Below are 19603 nucleotides of genomic sequence, written 5' to 3'. Positions count from 1 at the left end.
TGGGTTCTGCGCATGTCAACTATGCTATAGTAACCAGTTTTATCGAAAAATAAAAAGGTTGAAATTTGGCCATTTTTGGAAAAAATCCCTGTACTATAGTAAAGGGAAATTTTCGAAAAATGGGCATTTTTCGACCCTTTTATTTTTGGATATAAATGGTTACTATAGCACAATAAACATGCGCAGAGTCGAATAATGGGTTATGCGCATGTCAACTATGCTATAGTAACCAGTTTTATCGAAAAATAAAAAGGTCGAAATTTTGCCATTTTTGGAAAAAATCCCTCTAGTAACTATAGTACAGGGAAATTTTCGAAAAATTGGCATTTTTCGACCCTTTTATTTTTGGACATAAATGGTTACTATAGCACAACAAACATGCGCAGAGTCGAATAATGGGTTCTGCGCATGCCAACTATGCTATAGTAACCAGTTCTATCGAAAAATGAAAAGGTCGAAATTTGGCAATTTTTTGAAAAAATCCCTGTACTATAGTACAGGGAAATTTTCGAAAAATGGGCATTTTTTGACCCTTTTATTTTATGACATAAATGGTTACTATAGCACAATAAACATGCGCAGAGTCGAATAATGGGTTCTGCGCATGTCAACTATGCTATAGTAACCAGTTTTATCGAAAAATAAAAAGGTCGAAATTTAGCCATTTTTGGAAAAAATCCCTGTACTATAGTACAGGGAAATTTTCGAAAAATGGGCATTTTTCGACCCTTTTATTTTTGGACATAAATGGTTACTATAGCACAACAAACATGCGCAGAGTCGAATAATGGGTTCTGCGCATGCCAACTATGCTATAGTAACCAGTTTTATCGAAAAATGAAAAGGTCGAAATTTGGCAATTTTTGGAAAAAATCCCTGTACTATAGTACAGGGAAATTTTCGAAAAATGGGCATTTTTCGACCCTTTTATTTTTGGACATAAATGGTTACTATAGCACAACAAACATGCGCAGAGTCGAATAATGGGTTCTGCGCATGCCAACTATGCTATAGTAACCAGTTTTATCGAAAAATAAAAAGGTCGAAATTTGGCAATTTTTTGAAAAAATCCCTGTACTATAGTACAGGGAAATTTTCGAAAAATGTGCATTTTTCGACCCTTTTATTTTATGACATAAATGGTTACTATAGCACAATAAACATGCGCAGAGTCGAATAATGGGTTCTGCGCATGTCAACTATGCTATAGTAACCAATTTTATCGAAAAATAAAAAGGTCGAAATTTAGCCATTTTTGGAAAAAATCCCTGTACTATAGTACAGGGAAATTTTCGAAAAATGGGCATTTTTCGACCCTTTTATTTTTGGACATAAATGGTTACTATAGCACAACAAACATGCGCAGAGTCGAATAATGGGTTATGCGCATGCCAACTATGCTATAGTAACCAGTTTTATCGAAAAATGAAAAGGTCGAAATTTAGCCATTTTTGGAAAAAATCCCTGTACTATAGTACAGGGAAATTTTCGAAAAATGGGCATTTTTCGACTCTTTTATTTTTGGACATAAATGGTTACTATAGCACAACAAACATGCGCAGAGTCGAATAATGGGTTCTGCGCATGCCAACTATGCTATAGTAACCAGTTTTATCGAAAAATGAAAAGGTCGAAATTTGGCAATTTTTGGAAAAAATCCCTGTACTATAGTACAGGGAAATTTTCGAAAAATGGGCATTTTTCGACCCTTTTATTTTTGGACATAAATGGTTACTATAGCACAACAAACATGCGCAGAGTCGAATAATGGGTTCTGCGCATGCCAACTATGCTATAGTAACCAGTTTTATCGAAAAATAAAAAGGTCGAAATTTGGCAATTTTTTGAAAAAATCCCTGTACTATAGTACAGGGAAATTTTCGAAAAATGGGCATTTTTCGACTCTTTTATTTTATGACATAAATGGTTACTATAGCACAATAAACATGCGCAGAGTCGAATAATGGGTTCTGCGCATGCCAACTATGCTATAGTAACCAGTTTTATCGAAAAATAAAAAGGTCGAAATTTGGCAATTTTTGGAAAAAATCCCTGTACTATAGTACAGGGAAATTTTCGAAAAATGGGCATTTTTCGACCCTTTTATTTTTGGACATAAATGGTTACTATAGCACAACAAACATGCGCAGAGTCGAATAATGGGTTCTGCGCATGCCAACTATGCTATAGTAACCAGTTTTATCGAAAAATGAAAAGGTCGAAATTTGGCAATTTTTGGAAAAAATCCCTGTACTATAGTACAGGGAAATTTTCGAAAAATGGGCATTTTTCGACCCTTTTATTTTTGGACATAAATGGTTACTATAGCACAACAAACATGCGCAGAGTCGAATAATGGGTTCTGCGCATGCCAACTATGCTATAGTAACCAGTTTTATCGAAAAATAAAAAGGTCGAAATTTGGCAATTTTTTGAAAAAATCCCTGTACTATAGTACAGGGAAATTTTCGAAAAATGTGCATTTTTCGACCCTTTAATTTTTTGACATAAATGGTTACTATAGCACAACAAACATGCGCAGAGTCGAATAATGGGTTCTGCGCATGCCAACTATGCTATAGTAACCAGTTTTATCGAAAAATAAAAAGGTCGAAATTTGGCAATTTTTTGAAAAAATCCCTGTACTATAGTACAGGGAAATTTTCGAAAAATGGGCATTTTTCGACCCTTTTATTTTATGACATAAATGGTTACTATAGCACAATAAACATGCGCAGAGTCGAATAATGGGTTCTGCGCATGTCAACTATGCTATAGTAACCAGTTTTATCGAAAAATAAAAAGGTCGAAATTTAGCCATTTTTGTAAAAAATCCCTGTACTATAGTACAGGGAAATTTTCGAAAAATGGGCATTTTTCGACCCTTTTATTTTTGGACATAAATGGTTACTATAGCACAACAAACATGCGCAGAGTCGAATAATGGGTTCTGCGCATGCCAACTATGCTATAGTAACCAGTTTTATCGAAAAATAAAAAGGTCGAAATTTGGCCATTTTTGGAAAAAATCCCTGTACTATAGTACAAGGAAATTTTCGAAAAATGGGTATTTTTCGACCCTTTTATTTTTTGACATAAATGGTTACTATAGCACAACAAACATGCGCAGAGTCGAATAATGGGTTCTGTGCATGTCAACTATGCTATAGTAACCAGTTTTATCGAAAAATAAAAAGGTCGAAATTTGGCCATTTTTGGAAAAAATCCCTGTACTATAGTAAAGGGAAATTTTCGAAAAATGGGCATTTTTCGACCCTTTTATTTTTGGATATAAATGGTTACTATAGCACAATAAACATGCGCAGAGTCGAATAATGGGTTATGCGCATGTCAACTATGCTATAGTAACCAGTTTTATCGAAAAATAAAAAGGTCGAAATTTTGCCATTTTTGGAAAAAATCCCTCTAGTAACTATAGTACAGGGAAATTTTCGAAAAATTGGCATTTTTCGACCCTTTTATTTTTGGACATAAATGGTTACTATAGCACAACAAACATGCGCAGAGTCGAATAATGGGTTCTGCGCATGCCAACTATGCTATAGTAACCAGTTCTATCGAAAAATGAAAAGGTCGAAATTTGGCAATTTTTTGAAAAAATCCCTGTACTATAGTACAGGGAAATTTTCGAAAAATGGGCATTTTTCGACCCTTTTATTTTATGACATAAATGGTTACTATAGCACAATAAACATGCGCAGAGTCGAATAATGGGTTCTGCGCATGTCAACTATGCTATAGTAACCAGTTTTATCGAAAAATAAAAAGGTCGAAATTTAGCCATTTTTGGAAAAAATCCCTGTACTATAGTACAGGGAAATTTTCGAAAAATGGGCATTTTTCGACTCTTTTATTTTTGGACATAAATGGTTACTATAGCACAACAAACATGCGCAGAGTCGAATAATGGGTTCTGCGCATGCCAACTATGCTATAGTAACCAGTTTTATCGAAAAATGAAAAGGTCGAAATTTGGCAATTTTTGGAAAAAATCCCTGTACTATAGTACAGGGAAATTTTCGAAAAATGGGCATTTTTCGACCCTTTTATTTTTGGACATAAATGGTTACTATAGCACAACAAACATGCGCAGAGTCGAATAATGGGTTCTGCGCATGCCAACTATGCTATAGTAACCAGTTTTATCGAAAAATAAAAAGGTCGAAATTTGGCAATTTTTTGAAAAAATCCCTGTACTATAGTACAGGGAAATTTTCGAAAAATGGGCATTTTTCGACCCTTTTATTTTATGACATAAATGGTTACTATAGCACAATAAACATGCGCAGAGTCGAATAATGGGTTCTGCGCATGTCAACTATGCTATAGTAACCAATTTTATCGAAAAATAAAAAGGTCGAAATTTAGCCATTTTTGGAAAAAATCCCTGTACTATAGTACAGGGAAATTTTCGAAAAATGGGCATTTTTCGACCCTTTTATTTTTGGACATAAATGGTTACTATAGCACAACAAACATGCGCAGAGTCGAATAATGGGTTCTGCGCATGTCAACTATGCTATAGTAACCAGTTTTATCGAAAAATGAAAAGGTCGAAATTTGGCAATTTTTGGAAAAAATCCCTGTACTATAGTACAGGGAAATTTTCGAAAAATGGGCATTTTTCGACCCTTTTATTTTTGGACATAAATGGTTACTATAGCACAACAAACATGCGCAGAGTCGAATAATGGGTTCTGCGCATGCCAACTATGCTATAGTAACCAGTTTTATCGAAAAATAAAAAGGTCGAAATTTGGCAATTTTTGGAAAAAATCCCTGTACTATAGTACAGGGAAATTTTCGAAAAATGGGCATTTTTCGACCCTTTTATTTTTGGACATAAATGGTTACTATAGCACAACAAACATGCGCAGAGTCGAATAATGGGTTCTGCGCATGCCAACTATGCTATAGTAACCAGTTTTATCGAAAAATGAAAAGGTCGAAATTTGGCAATTTTTGGAAAAAATCCCTGTACTATAGTACAGGGAAATTTTCGAAAACCTTTTATTTTTGGACATAAATGGTTACTATAGCACAACAAACATGCGCAGAGTCGAATAATGGGTTCTGCGCATGCCAACTATGCTATAGTAACCAATTTTATCGAAAAATAAAAAGGTCGAAATTTGGCAATTTTTTGAAAAAATCCCTGTACTATAGTACAGGGAAATTTTCGAAAAATGGGCATTTTTCGACCCTTTTATTTTATGACATAAATGGTTACTATAGCACAATAAACATGCGCAGAGTCGAATAATGGGTTCTGCGCATGTCAACTATGCTATAGTAACCAGTTTTATCGAAAAATAAAAAGTTCGAAATTTGGCCATTTTTGGAAAAAATCCCTGTACTATAGTACAGGGAAATTTTCGAAAAATGGGCATTTTCCGACCCTTTTATTTTTGGACATAAATGGTTACTATAGCATAACAAACATGCGCAGAGTCGAATAATGGGTTCTGCGCATGTCAACTATGCTATAGTAACCAGTTTTATCAAAAAATAAAAAGGTCGAAATTTAGCTATTTTTGGAAAAAATCCCTGTACTATAATAGTACATGGAAATTTTCGAAAAATGGGCATTTTTCGACCCTTTTATTTTTGGACATAAATGGTTACTATAGCACAACAAACATGCGCAGAGTCGAATAATGGGTTCTGCGCATGCCAACTATGCTATAGTAACCACTTTTATCGAAAAATAAAAAGGTCGAAATTTGGCAATACCACCTGGACAATTACCCTTCTAGGAAAACTACCACCCGGACAACTACCCTCTTAGGACAATAACCCCCTAGGACAACTACCCCCTAGTAATGCTACCACTGGGTAGGTAACAGTCAACTTGGTAAACTGTGTTCCTAGATTTCTAGATGGCATCTTGATGTCAAATGTAATGTATTATTAGAAAAAAAAAGCAAAATAAATGAGATTAAGGTGTGGTTGTCAAGAGTGTGTTGTTGCTCTAGAGGGGTAGTTTTCCAAGGGGAATATTCAATTGAATTTATTCCGCATTTTACTAGGGGACTCATCGCTTTCGATGGGACGTTCCATTTAATATAATTATATAGACTAATTAAGACCAAACATTGCTTATTTCAAACTCATATAAGATCATTATAGATACATAACTGAATAATATAAAATAAAAGATAAGCAACACTAACACTAAAGTTTTCTTTCGTAGAACACTGTTCAAGTTTAACAGAAAAAGTTTTAACATCAACTAGGTCTACACATATATCCTGGATGGATCTGAAGGATTAAGTGCCAGATTCAAGGGAATCTAAATAAAATAGAAGTTGTCATAGAGGGTAGTTGTCTGGGTGGTAGTTGTCCTAGGGGGTAGTTGTCCGGGTGGTAGTTTTCCTAGGGGGTAAATGTCCAGGTGGTAGCTGTCCTATGGGGGTTATTGTCTGGGTGGTAATTGTCGAGGGGGTACAGTAGTTGTCCGGATACGAATAACTGCAATGCTCTTTTAAAGTAAATAACTGGAATGCTCCTTTAAAGCAAATAACCGTAATTCTCCTTTAAAGCAAATACCCGGAATGCTCCTTTAAAGCAAATAATCTCAATGCTCCTTTAAAGCAAATAACCGGAATGCTCTTTAAAAGCAAATAAACGGATTGTTATTTTTGATTTTTGATGATGGAGCATTGCGGTTATTTTAAATAAAATAACCGCAATGCTCCTTTAAAGTCAATAACCGGATTGTTCCTTTAAAGCAAACCGCAATGCTCCTTTAAAACCAATAGCTATACTGTATACTAATTTATGCGTGAATATGCATGATCTATTAATCTATTTGAGATTGGTTATTGGTTAGTGGTCATTGACTTTTAAATAATGACTGTGCATACATGAACACCGATGCAAAATCCTACATTACGTCAAATTGTAATTCAATGATTTTGGAAACAGATCACCGTAAAGCCTTGTCTACACTATTAAACGTTATGTGACAAAAAATGTGCCCATGGACATGATGATGTCATATCACTACCATAATTGGGCATATCACTACAATATTTGGGCACCCTATTTAAACAAAGGACCATTGGAAATAAGCTGTTTATTGTGAGTACGGAATAAACAAATAAAATGATAAACATATATCTAAAGCTCTGTCTACACTATCAAATTAGTGTGACAAAAAGTGTGATGTGCCCAAGTATGGTAGTATAATCATGTTCATATATGATTGTAGACAAGGCTTTAGATTATTCCGCTTCAATAAATATTTTAAATCTGTTCATTACTTTTTTAATGATTTATTGAACTTCTCTTATACAGTTGTACTTAAAACATATATACCACATATACTTAATATAATCACTGCTGAATTATTTTGCTTAATTAAACTTCTCATTTCTTTATTTTACCACAAAAGAAATAGAATTTACTTCTAAATGTTCGATGAAAGTGTAGTAAACACCCAGTAATGTCAACAAAAATCAATTCATCTTCGAATACATATTTCTGAATTTAGGATACTGTATACAAACATGATTTTTAGGTGAAACCGACAGAGCGCGAACAAGCTTCTGAGCATGCTCACAACCAATTTGAATTACAGAGATTTTTAAATTTGACGTGCGTCAAAATGGATTTTTTTTCCATTTATAGGAAAAAAACAAAAACAAATTGATTTTTATTAGAAAAACTAAATACATTTACTGATACCCTGAAAAATCTTGCACCATAGAGAAAATGATTTCATAGCCTAGTACACGCACATTTTAACATAGCATATTGAATATTTCAAGCACCATCACACATACACACACTATAAAACTATCTTCTTTTTTTAAGAATTTGGAAATGTGTATGTATGCATAAAAAATACAAATTTTTAGATTAATTATTTTGTTTTCATACAGTTAAAGCCAATTCAGTAAATTACAAGTCCATTTGCAGAAAATATTTTTATTTATTCAACGTTTTTTGTGTGTAATGTTATTTAGGCTTTTCAAGCAGTATATTTTTAAAAACAATTTTTTTTTTCTTTCAATTTTTAATTCAAAAAAATTCAATAAATTCCTGCCTGATTTTTGTTTTATTTATTTAGAAATCCCAGCAATCGAACTTGCGGTTTATATTTTGTATAAATAGCACAGTTTATTTTTTACAAAAATGTCCTTTCATCAATACTATAAAGTACTATAAAGAAGCCAACTTTTTTTTATTGTATTTATTTGTATCTAGGAATGTAACTAGATTTATCAAGTTATATTTTACAAGTAATGTACTGTCTTAAGCTTGGTTCCCAATAGAACGCAACGCAAGGACGTAACGCAACGTAATTGACCAATGACAAGCGATGGATTATTCAACACGCTAGTGGGAACCAAGCTTTAAGGCTAACGCAGCATCATACGACGAGGCCCGACTTGACTCGTCGATGCTGTCTGAGTTGGATCTCGACGTGACGAGTCGTCATTTTAGGTCGTCGGGAGAACTTGAAACCGTGTCGTACAGCGCCATTTGAGTGTTGGCCTTTAGCAGTTATCAGTCCTATATTTACTGTACAATGAAATATATTGTCCTATAAACATGAATCATATATGTATCATGTTCCAACATTTTTGTTTTAAACATTAAAATACAGTATTAAGCATTGTATGATACTATTAGCCAAATATGTGTACAAGATGAGCACATACAGTTAGATGTGTAAGCAGTATATACAGTATATCTCAGCTCTATGAAAGATTTATTTTTCATTTGTAATACACAGGTTACTATATAAAGGATAAAGTTCTTTGTTTAAACCATATAACCAGATGCGTATATTATCTCAATGGATGGTCCAATAAACTATGTCGTAAAATACCTCCGAATCCGAACTTGTGATCTTTTTAAATTAAATTTTAATGCAATCCACCGCAATTATTAAATTAAAATCTTAAAAAAGTTAACGATGCGTGTCGCGCGATGATTGTCACATTCTGATTGTTGGTGTCCTCTGTACCGACTCTTTTACCCTCAATAAAGACGTTTCTCGAAGCTGGAAAAAAAGATGTTTTAATTTATTTTCATCATTTTAATTGCTGCCTTCCCCTTACACAAAGTTGTCTGTGCATACTATATAAGTTTACGAAATGGACGATTGATTATTTTAAATTAAAAAAAAAAAAGAATCTGTTTAGTTTAGTTTTGATGTTGATTTTTTTATTAAGTGTATGGTAAAAATGCAAAAGTTTAATTAAATAAAATTGTTTTTTAAACAAAATATATTAAAGAATCTGTCTGAAATGTAGTTATAGTAGAGCCCTTCCATATTTAGGGGACACCCCAATTAAGATGGACAATTTTCTGTGATACAAACTGGAGTAATACTATGGCCAACCACTATTTAGGGGACACCCTTATTAAGGTGACACCTTGTTGTTGTTGGTGTTGTTAAGGATGTCCCCTTAATAGGGTTTCTTCATTTTTTTCACACTTTTATTTCTTCAAAAAAAGGGTAATGTATAAAAACTAAAGTTTATCATAAAAACATTACATTACAATTTACACCAACAAAATACTTTATTGGATAGTGAATCTTTGATTTTACAATTTTATTGAAAAATGAATTTGAATATTGTGATAAACCAACAAAAAAATAAAAACTTTTTATCAATAAGTCCAGTTCATAGTATGCACAGTAACTGTGGATTAGAGGCCAACAGCCTATTATTACATATATTTGTAAGTTTTTTTAGTAAACAATCAACCCACGCACACGCACACACCCACCACAGCAGCTTTTGTCAGTATGGTTAGAAAAACGATCACAAACTTACGAATGCAAACTATGCACACCACCCTCTACCTGTGCGGAAACTGTGCGTTTCTCGAATCGTAGATCTCCGTTGTACATCATATCTCTGTGGAAACAACGTTTAATAAACATCACCAACAAAAATTGTGGATTCATGCTCAACATAGGATATACAATTTGATGGGCCATTTGTACAATGTTTGTTTCTTTCTTTATACTGGGGACCTTTCGAGTCAAGGACTGTTCTCACAGAAGACCTAGCCTACTTAAGACAGTGGCTTTGTGTGAACTAGTACACTGGGGTAAGCCCCTACGCATATCAAAAGATATGTGCACACAAGCATGTGTGTTCACTGCACCAATGATTTATAGTTTTTAACTGAGTGTAGATTCATTCTAACACCAGAACCATGGAGTGAGTGAGCCTCGGACCCTTGCAGATATTATGGTTCCGATGTCTTAACCACTCGGCCACTTACTCGCTTAAAGCAATCAAAACAATTTCTATACTGTTCTACGCTTTCAATTTTATTTCTAGATATGTGACATGGCAAATTCAGTATTCTTAAAGAAAATAATTTTATCTGTACTTGTTTTCGGAAATAAAGGATGACGAACTTCTGTATCTTACCGAAGAGATTCAGTTGACTTGGCACCGATGTCTTGGCAGCCATGTTGAATTCCGGCGATAAGGTACGGCACAAATTTATGAATGGACCCTTTGTCTACGATTGAACCTGATACTCCTTGTGCTACTTTTAATTTGTCACTTTCACTAAAATATAAATCGAAACAATTATGATTTTGAAATAGTGGAAAAAGTTCAAATGCTTAAAATGACAATGTTCTGTACACTTCAAATGTCCCTTCCATCACCGGCCCACCGGGGGTTTAAGGGGACACTTGGTGATGAACAAACAATGGGGCCATATATATTGTACTGTCACATGGTTAAAATATATATACCTGACGATGGGCTATGTTGTATTAATAAATTTATATTGAGCCAGTTTTAACTTGTTTGATTTTGATTTTTTTCTATCTATCCTGCCTATGCAGCTCTTTAATTTATATGTTAAATTTATATATAAGGGACCAACTCTATATCATACCTAAAATATCTTGAGGCACTGGATTTGTTAGTTTCCATGGCATCTAGCGATCCCATTCCTCTGTATTTTTTTAGCCTTACACCATCGGAAAAGAAGTATTCTCCTGGAGCCTCTGTTGTACCAGCCAACATACTCCCCATCATAACTGAAATAAAATATAATATAAATCAAAACCACACTTTGAAAGCCTTTATGGCACAAAGGTGAGAACCAAGCATTATGATATAATCAAATCCCAAACTTTAGACTTAAATGGAAAAAAGCTTTTCTTCTAGCAGATTAGCAGATAAAATAATATTGTATCTTGTAACCTTTATTGCACAAAGTTGAGAACCAAGCATTATGGTATCTAGGCATAATCCAACTTAACACCAATAGAAAAAGGTACTCTCCAGGGGCTATTTTTCTAGCAGTTAACATAACATTGCATCATGGTAATGTAACAAAATAAAGACAGACCACACTTTTAAGCCTTTATTGCACAAAGTTGAGAACCAACCATTATGGTATAGGCATATTAAACTCAACTCAATACCAATGAAAAAAGTACTTGTCAGGGACTTTTGTTCTAAACAACCAACATACTCCCCATCATAAAATAAATCACAAATAAATAAAGACGACACCTCACAGCCTTTATGGCACAAAGGTGAGAACCAAGCATTATGATAAAATCATAATCCAAAAATTTGTTTCATGTGTTTATTTTGACTGAATAACACAAACAAGAAATTAATAAGGTAATCACTCGTAAATCAACTAATCTGTGACATTCTATGATACCATATCTAGTAAAAGGTTATTGACATTTTGTCTCATTACCAATCAAAACAATATTCACAATAACACATTTAATTATGTTTTTGCAGACTTTACTATTTTTAGTAAAGTCTAACTAATAACAGTTTTTTTAAACATATTAACACAGGGCAGTTATTATAAAAGGTCATTAATATAAAATTCTAATTCTGACCCCTGAATAGGGCTGTCTCAAAGTAGGGGTTCAAATGTATTTCACCCTGTGAAAATTGTCCCCTTCTAGGGCTGTCTCAAACCAGGGGTTCAAATGTATTTCACCCTGCGGAAATTGTCACCTTAATAGTGCTGTCCCCTTAATAGGGCTGTCCCCTGAATAGGGCTTTCCCCTGAATAGGGCTGTCCCAAATGAGGGGTTATATACAGTTCATTATGGTACTATATTAGTATCTATAATTTGTGAAAAAAATTTAAAATTTGTGTACCAAATTACAAAAACATAGCTTACCAGTAGATGCACCCAAAGCTAGAGCTTTTGTAATATGTCCAACCGAGGATATACCGCCATCAGCTATGACTGGAACGCCAGATCCACTCGCAAATGCCGCAACGTTATACACAGCAGTGCCTTGAGGGCGCCCTACAGCCATCACTAGACGAAAATAAAATCAAAAACACACATGTTATTTTCAAAATATAAGAAAAACCTTTCATAAATCCAGGTGACATTTTGGCTAAAGAAGATGAATTAATCGAAAATTATTTTTAACATTTCAAGAACAGATAAGAAATAGATTTAATTAATCCATTAAAAACAATGATAAAACTATGGATTATAATTAATTCATTACAAACAATTTAATGTGATATTTACTCTTTAGATTACTATCATTACAACATGCAAAGGAAAAACGCAAAATGCCATTCGCTTGATACAATAAGTTGCTACGGTTTAGCCGCTTGTGAATGAAATGTCAAAAAATATCAAGTAGGAATAACAAAACAATTTATATCAAAATCATGCCACATGACTAATAGTAGAGAAAATGTTTACATAAACAAACAAATCTTTTCACAGAAGGCAGTACTTTAAAAAGTATTTTTAAACATTTTTTAAAATGTTTAAAAATATCCACTTAAAATTATATCTTAATATTTAAATAATACAGTTTCAAAAATGGTTTTTACTTTAACACATTTGAATTTTTTTTTTATAATTTCATAATTTAACAACTATTTTACAAAAATAAAATTACCTTTCATTCATAACAATTATATAACTTTATGGAAATTAATAAAAAGACTAAAAAAGGCAACAAAGTTTCCAGTTTCTTCAATGCAGAAACCAAAAGTAATTTATGTTCTCATAGAAAATCCATAGTAAATTATTAATTTTCAAAAAATTATTAATAAAAAGATTATTTCAAAATTATTTTATTGCACTATATTATGTTTACTCTTGCCTATCACAGTAAATTATGTTTCAAAATGGTGGCTGCTGCTTCCAGTTTACAATCCACTGGTAATACGAGAGATGAGATAGATGGTACATCAGCTGCTTCCAGTTCACAACCCACTGGTATACGAGAGATGAGATAGATGGTACATCTGCTTCCAGTTTACAACCCACTGGTAATACGAGAGATGAGATAGATGGTACATCTGCTTCCAGTTTACAACCCACTGGTAATACGAGAGATGAGATAGATGGTACATCTGCTTCCAGTTTACAACCCACTAGTAATACGAGAGATGAGATAGATGGTACATCTGCTTCCAGTTTACAACCCACTAGTAATACGAGAGATGAGATAGATGGTACATCTGCTGCTTCCAGTTCACAACCCACTGGTAATACGAGAGATGAGATAGATGGTACATCTGCTTCCAGTTTACAACCCACTAGTAATACGAGAGATGAGATAGATGGTACATCTGCTGCTTCCAGTTCACAACCCACTGGTAATACGAGAGATGAGATAGATGGTACATCTGCTTCCAGTTTACAACCCACTAGTAATACGAGAGATGAGATAGATGGTACATCAGCTGCTTCCAGTTCACAACCCACTGGTATACGAGAGATGAGATAGATGGTACATCTGCTTCCAGTTTACAACCCACTGGTAATACGAGAGATGAGATAGATGGTACATCTGCTTCCAGTTTACAACCCACTGGTAATACGAGAGATGAGATAGATGGTACATCTGCTTCCAGTTTACAACCCACTGGTAATACGAGAGATGAGATAGATGGTACATCTGCTGCTTCCAGTTCACAACCCACTGGTAATACGAGAGATGAGATAGATGGTACATCTGCTGCTTCCAGTTCACAACCCACTGGTAATACGAGAGATGAGATAGATGGTACATCTGCTTCCAGTTTACAACCCACTAGTAATACGAGAGATGAGATAGATGGTACATCTGCTTCCAGTTTACAACCCACTAGTAATACGAGAGATGAGATAGATGGTACATCTGCTGCTTCCAGTTCACAACCCACTGGTAATACGAGAGATGAGATAGATGGTACATCTGCTTCCAGTTTACAACCCACTGGTAATACGAGAGATGAGATAGATGGTACATCTGCTTCCAGTTTACAACCCACTGGTAATACGAGAGATGAGATAGATGGTACATCTGCTGCTTCCAGTTCACAACCCACTGGTAATACGAGAGATGAGATAGATGGTACATCTGCTGCTTCCAGTTCACAACCCACTGGTAATACGAGAGATGAGATAGATGGTACATCTGCTGCTTCCAGTTCACAACCCACTGGAAATACGAGAGATGGTATATCAGCTGCTTTAAATGAAACTCCTACAACTCCACCTTACAAAATCCAACGAGATACTGAAGGTTTAATTTGTATTGAAAAAACTCTTTTTGACTTGTTTGTTAAAAAGTATAGACCTATAGAAATCCAAATTATGACTATCATCATGAAAATTCTATTCATAAGCCTTGTACTTTGGCTTGGATTCTCAACGTTAATGTTCATCGAAGATGTTGGTGAGTTAAAGGAACAAATGAAATTATTTGCAGCTGTTTTTATTGCTGGCATTGTACCCTTTTTTGGAAAAATATTGGAGAATAAAGCAGAAGAGAAGAGTAGGAAGAAGATTCGTGAAAAATATATCCGGTGCGACATTGAATATTATATTGTTCATGGAAAATTTGAAAACATGGATACAGGTATTTAAACAATAACATTGAAAAAAACTGTAGTACATGTAAACTAACATGTTATAGTAGTCATAGAATAAAATAAATATATACAAAATAATAGTACAGTATTAAACTATTATAGTACACTCTATATTTTTTGTGTTTTTGTAATGGGTATTAAAATTAGTTTTTATATTATGTTTGTATTAATTTGCTTATTCCATAAAAATACTATTAATTTTAGTAGACTGCTTTAGTTTATAGTATAGAGGCACATTGTATCTGTTAGTGCAAGTTTTAAGTGAATAACATTTGTTCAAAATTGTTTTTTAAATATAATGTATAATTATAGAAAGTATTGATATGAAAATCTGTAAAAAAAAAACTGGTGATTGTTAGTTATAGTCATAGGGAATAAGAAATGATTGTATAAACTTAAAAGGTGAGTGATAATCAATAAATGCTTGTCTTTTTTAAACTATGATTTTGTTAGGTCTAATTTGATCATAATTAGTTACACTAGGCCTATATGTTGAGTTGAAATTTATGGTTGATATAGTACAGGAATTCCCAACTATTCAGTGGAATATATAGAGGGTGCAAAACATTTTCAATATTGTCTCACAAATTTGTCACTGAAAAAGTGGGCAGGTATAGTGTGGTGATCAGGATAACAAAATTTAATTTACAGTTTATGGACCTTTTGAGTGCAAAAATACAAATAAAAAAAAAGAGCAAAATTGATTATGGGTACAGTCAATAAATTTCCCTTTTTTAAATGTTGTTGAAAAAAATAGTTTAGACATGAACACCCGGGGCCAGCGTTATATATCTAGCTATGTAATCACATTGAGAAAAGGTTATACAGTAGAGCCTCTATTAAGGGGACACCTTCAAAGTCTAATCTAATTAATAGGGGACAGTGTTAAAAATAAATAATTTGTTTCACTAGAATGTGTCCCCTTAATAGGTGTTCCAACAGAGCGGTTCTATTGCAGAAGTATACACTTTTGCACAGTACTTTAAAATTAAACTAAAAGTTAACCTTTGACATAAAAACACTAAAATGATAAAACAGAAAATGCCAGGTGGAATGGAAAGTGCTGAATATAAAGGACATCATGCAACGGTCAGTCATCATATAAGTGACCGACAACACTTTGACGGTCAACTTACTCTTTGGAGTATGCTGTCCCTCGTACAGGACCACTTTTACATCTGGTTCGACAGCTGGAACTAAATTATGATACAAGTCCCTTTAGGAATTTTTTTTTTGTAATTGTAAAAAAGTTTAGTATGTCTTTAATAAAATAATCGGTAGTGGTTTTCAATAGTTTAAATACACACATGTCCCTCTTTCATGAGAAAGTGTCCCCACAATAGGAGTGCCCCCTTAATAGAGGTTTACAATATTGTTTACAAATACTTCCCAGTGTTCTCTTAATAGGAGTATACCCTGAACAGAAGTGTCCTCTTAATACATGTAGGAGTGTTCCCTAAATAGGAGTGTCCCCTGAATAGTATCCCTTTAATAGAAGTAGCCCCTGAATAGTATTGCAATATTGTTTAAAAATACTGTCCAAGTGTTCCATTAATAGGAGTATCCCCTGAATAGTAATGTCCCCTTAATAATGAGTAAGGGTTTGCAATACTGCCTAAGTGTTCCATTAATAGGGGTGTCCCAAAGAACGGCTTCTAGTTCTACATTTATGTTTAAATTTCAGTATAGCCTCTCCTTTAGGACACCCATAGGAGACACTCCAATTAGGGGACACTTTGATGGATCATGAAAGTGTTCTACTGTAATAGATAACATTTCTTCAACCTGATTTTTAATGGTTTAACAATAAAAAAAAAATCTAAATAATTGGGTAAAATAAAATAAGAAAAAATAAGTATTAAAATAATTTAAAGTGAGAAAAAAACCTTTGATATATTTTTCTGCTTTCAGTTATATTCATGCAGCAATTTTCGCTCATTCAGTGAAAATAAGGACGCGTTCGCATACGGAAACAACATAACTCCCTATACAAAATGCCTGTGTAGAAATATGCAATAATTATTAACATTGTTGAATGTCGAGCAACACCCACCTTCTTGTGTTATACAGATTGAACCGCTGCCCATTCCAACACGAAGGGCGTCCACACCAGCTTCGATCAAGGTCTTAGCTTGACTTGTTGTTACAACTATATATGACAAAAATATGTATAATATATTAATAAATCCACAGGCAAATTTCTGAAAAATTACGATGATGTGGGTCAGTGGCTGTATAAAATGGAGGTACAAAATAAAATAAGCAAAAACCTAGTAAGTAAAGTAAGTAAAACAGCTAGAAAAAGTTGCAGTCCTTATTATAGTTTGTTGAGTGGTGTGATTGAGTTGACCTCAACTCTCTCTTTTCAAGAGGTTAATCGAGAGCCAATTATGTTGAAGATAAAATATCACGAAAATGGTTTCTAAAACCGCTATTTAACGATCGAGAAATTACCGTTCTTCTCAGTAGAAACTGGCGCAATGGATGAATCTGAACGCTTCGGTTATTATGCTACAAACATCTTCCGAAACATCAAGACACTCTCAACTTATAATTTATTTCCTTTTGGAAATATATGGTGTACTACAAACTTAGTTATTTATTTTGTTTATGTTTTTTTTTATAGAGATGGAATAATTTACCGTTTCCTCCAACGACTTGAAGATCTGGAAAGTTTTGTTTAATGTGTTTGATCATTCGAATTTGATAAATAGAGTTTCCTTGAGAAGAGTCCTGTATGCAAAGATAAATTGAAATGGAAAAAGAAAAAGGTATTATATTAAAAATGCAACATACACTGATACACAAGTTGTATACTACTTCTTTATCACATCAACTAGCAAAACTCCGGAGACACTTCAGAGTTTTGTCACACCAGGGCGTTAAGTCCGAAGTTGTGGTTGATATGAATGGTAAAATCAAACAACTCAAGAGTTTAAAACACCAGGGGTTGAACAGCTGAATGTTTGCGAACTGCAGAGACACACTAGGACGGTCAATGTGAATGAATGTCTACTGACTTTAAACTCTGGCGTTGTTAGGTCAAAAGGTTATCCTCACACGTAAAATCATTGCTTTAGTTTTATTTTAAAATACTTTTAATAATATTTGTAAATATTTAGGCAGGTCTAAAAAATAATAAATAGTATTTAAGTAAAAAAATTATACGTTTTCAAAGACTTTTGAAAATAATTATTAAACAATAAAAATATTATTCATTTAAAATGATTCTATGATCTTTGCGATGTAAACAAACAGAATAGGAGGCAGTATTTACAATTTAAAAATAAAAACGTTGGATTTCAACTAGGTCGATATGAATAGTCTCCGTGGAGTTTGGTGTCGGTGTGAATGGTCACCGACTCCAGAGTTGCTTCGGGGTTCCTCCAGAGTAATTACTGCAGAGTTTGATTTAAAAGGGGTACAGTATATCATTAAAATTTGTCTATAGATTATCGGGAATATTTATGAAGTAAATTACCAATATTACAACATCAACGCCAGCATTGACCAACATTTCTAAACGTTCCCTGTCATCGTCTCTTGTTCCGATGGCGGCACCAACTAGTAGCTGCTTCCTTTCGTCTTTAGAGGCAAGAGGAAACTCGCGATGTTTCTTTAAATCTGTCCTGGAGATTAGAGACACTAGTTCATCTTTTTCATTGACTATTGGTAGTTTTCCTGTAAAAGAAAAATATATTATATAAATTTGAAACGATAAAGATGAGGAAACCTGTGAGAATGAGAAAAAGTCGCCCAAACCGAGATTCAAAGCCTGTCCTAACCACTAATTATGTAAATTTTTACCCCTTTTATACTACACAATTAACACTGGATAAAACTGAGCATTGAAGATTTTTATTTTCACACGGGTGCCATTGTTGTAGCGTAAAGGTTTTTCTACGCAATCGGACAAAAAAATTTGATGTGCTATACGGTATATTGCACACGATAATGTCATATCACTACCATATTTGGGCACATCACACAAATTTTGTCATGAACTAGTTTGATAGTGTGGACAGAGTTTAAAAGAGCCCATCTGAGTTCATCCCACAGTGTCTTGGCATAGTGTAAATATAGCTCAGTTATTTTCTCTACCCTTATAATGTATTATATAATAATAATATAATAACAGCTGCTTGCTTTTGTATTGTAGAAGATATAAAATCTCATAGACATTTATCATTGATTTGCCATCAATCATTTTAGGTTGAAAGATGTGGCAGTACTCGCACACAATTCACTTTCACTCTTAGTCTTAGAGTTTTGTTTACTTTTTAAACTGAATATGCAATATATTTAGCAAGCTTTTTGGGGGTAAATCATACAGACTGTTTATTACAGTGACTTCCTCATTTAGTTTAGAGTGAAACAAATTTAAATCATACATATTACTGCAGTAAAAGAATGTAGTTACTGCAATGACTGCAGTAGAAAAATGAGCTCTTAGTCAAAAAACTAATTTCTAAAGTAGAACATATATGGAAATATTATTGATTTTACTAGTAAAAGAAAAATGTGTATTTAAGGGAAATATCTCACATAAAGTGCGACTGGTCAATATTCAATCAATAACTATGTGTTGATACAGTATATGTTAATAATAGAAACAATTTTCTCTTTTAATGGCCACATACATTTACTAATACTGGATCATTTATTCCTTCTACTGCAGTAACAATATTCTTTTACAGAAATAACTTGCATGATTAAATGT

At 33.6% G+C, this 19603-nt stretch overlaps 2 protein-coding genes across 5 annotated transcripts in view; one reads left to right on the top strand and one right to left on the bottom strand.

Moving 5' to 3' along the window:
- LOC144856385 (caveolin-1-like) overlaps nucleotides 1-19603 on the top strand; it is a 237281-nt gene that overhangs the window by 137351 nt on the left and 80327 nt on the right. The window lies entirely within an intron of this gene.
- The window catches only part of LOC144856360 (inosine-5'-monophosphate dehydrogenase 1-like), a 70747-nt gene continuing 58445 nt past the window's right edge, over nucleotides 7302-19603 (bottom strand). For 3 of the 4 annotated variants that reach the window (XM_078714349.1, XM_078714348.1, XM_078714350.1), the window contains 9 exons: nucleotides 18365-18564; nucleotides 17526-17616; nucleotides 16937-17032; nucleotides 16020-16079; nucleotides 12170-12313; nucleotides 10906-11050; nucleotides 10425-10568; nucleotides 9816-9899; nucleotides 7302-9034 (listed from right to left, as the gene is read on the bottom strand). In XM_078714349.1, coding sequence (XP_078570475.1) covers nucleotides 9013-9034; nucleotides 9816-9899; nucleotides 10425-10568; nucleotides 10906-11050; nucleotides 12170-12313; nucleotides 16020-16079; nucleotides 16937-17032; nucleotides 17526-17616; nucleotides 18365-18564 — 986 coding nt within the window. In that variant the 3' untranslated portion in view covers nucleotides 7302-9012. The remainder of the gene's footprint in view (nucleotides 9035-9815; nucleotides 9900-10424; nucleotides 10569-10905; nucleotides 11051-12169; nucleotides 12314-16019; nucleotides 16080-16936; nucleotides 17033-17525; nucleotides 17617-18364; nucleotides 18565-19603) is intronic. The other variant, XM_078714351.1, reaches the window with a different exon arrangement.

The sequence above is a fragment of the Antedon bifida genome, chromosome 11, assembly GCF_963402885.1.
Source record: "Antedon bifida chromosome 11, ecAntBifi1.1, whole genome shotgun sequence".
NCBI lineage: Eukaryota > Metazoa > Echinodermata > Crinoidea > Comatulida > Antedonidae > Antedon > Antedon bifida.
Note: the sequence above shows the minus strand (reverse complement) of the source record. Positions and strands in the feature narration are given on the sequence as shown.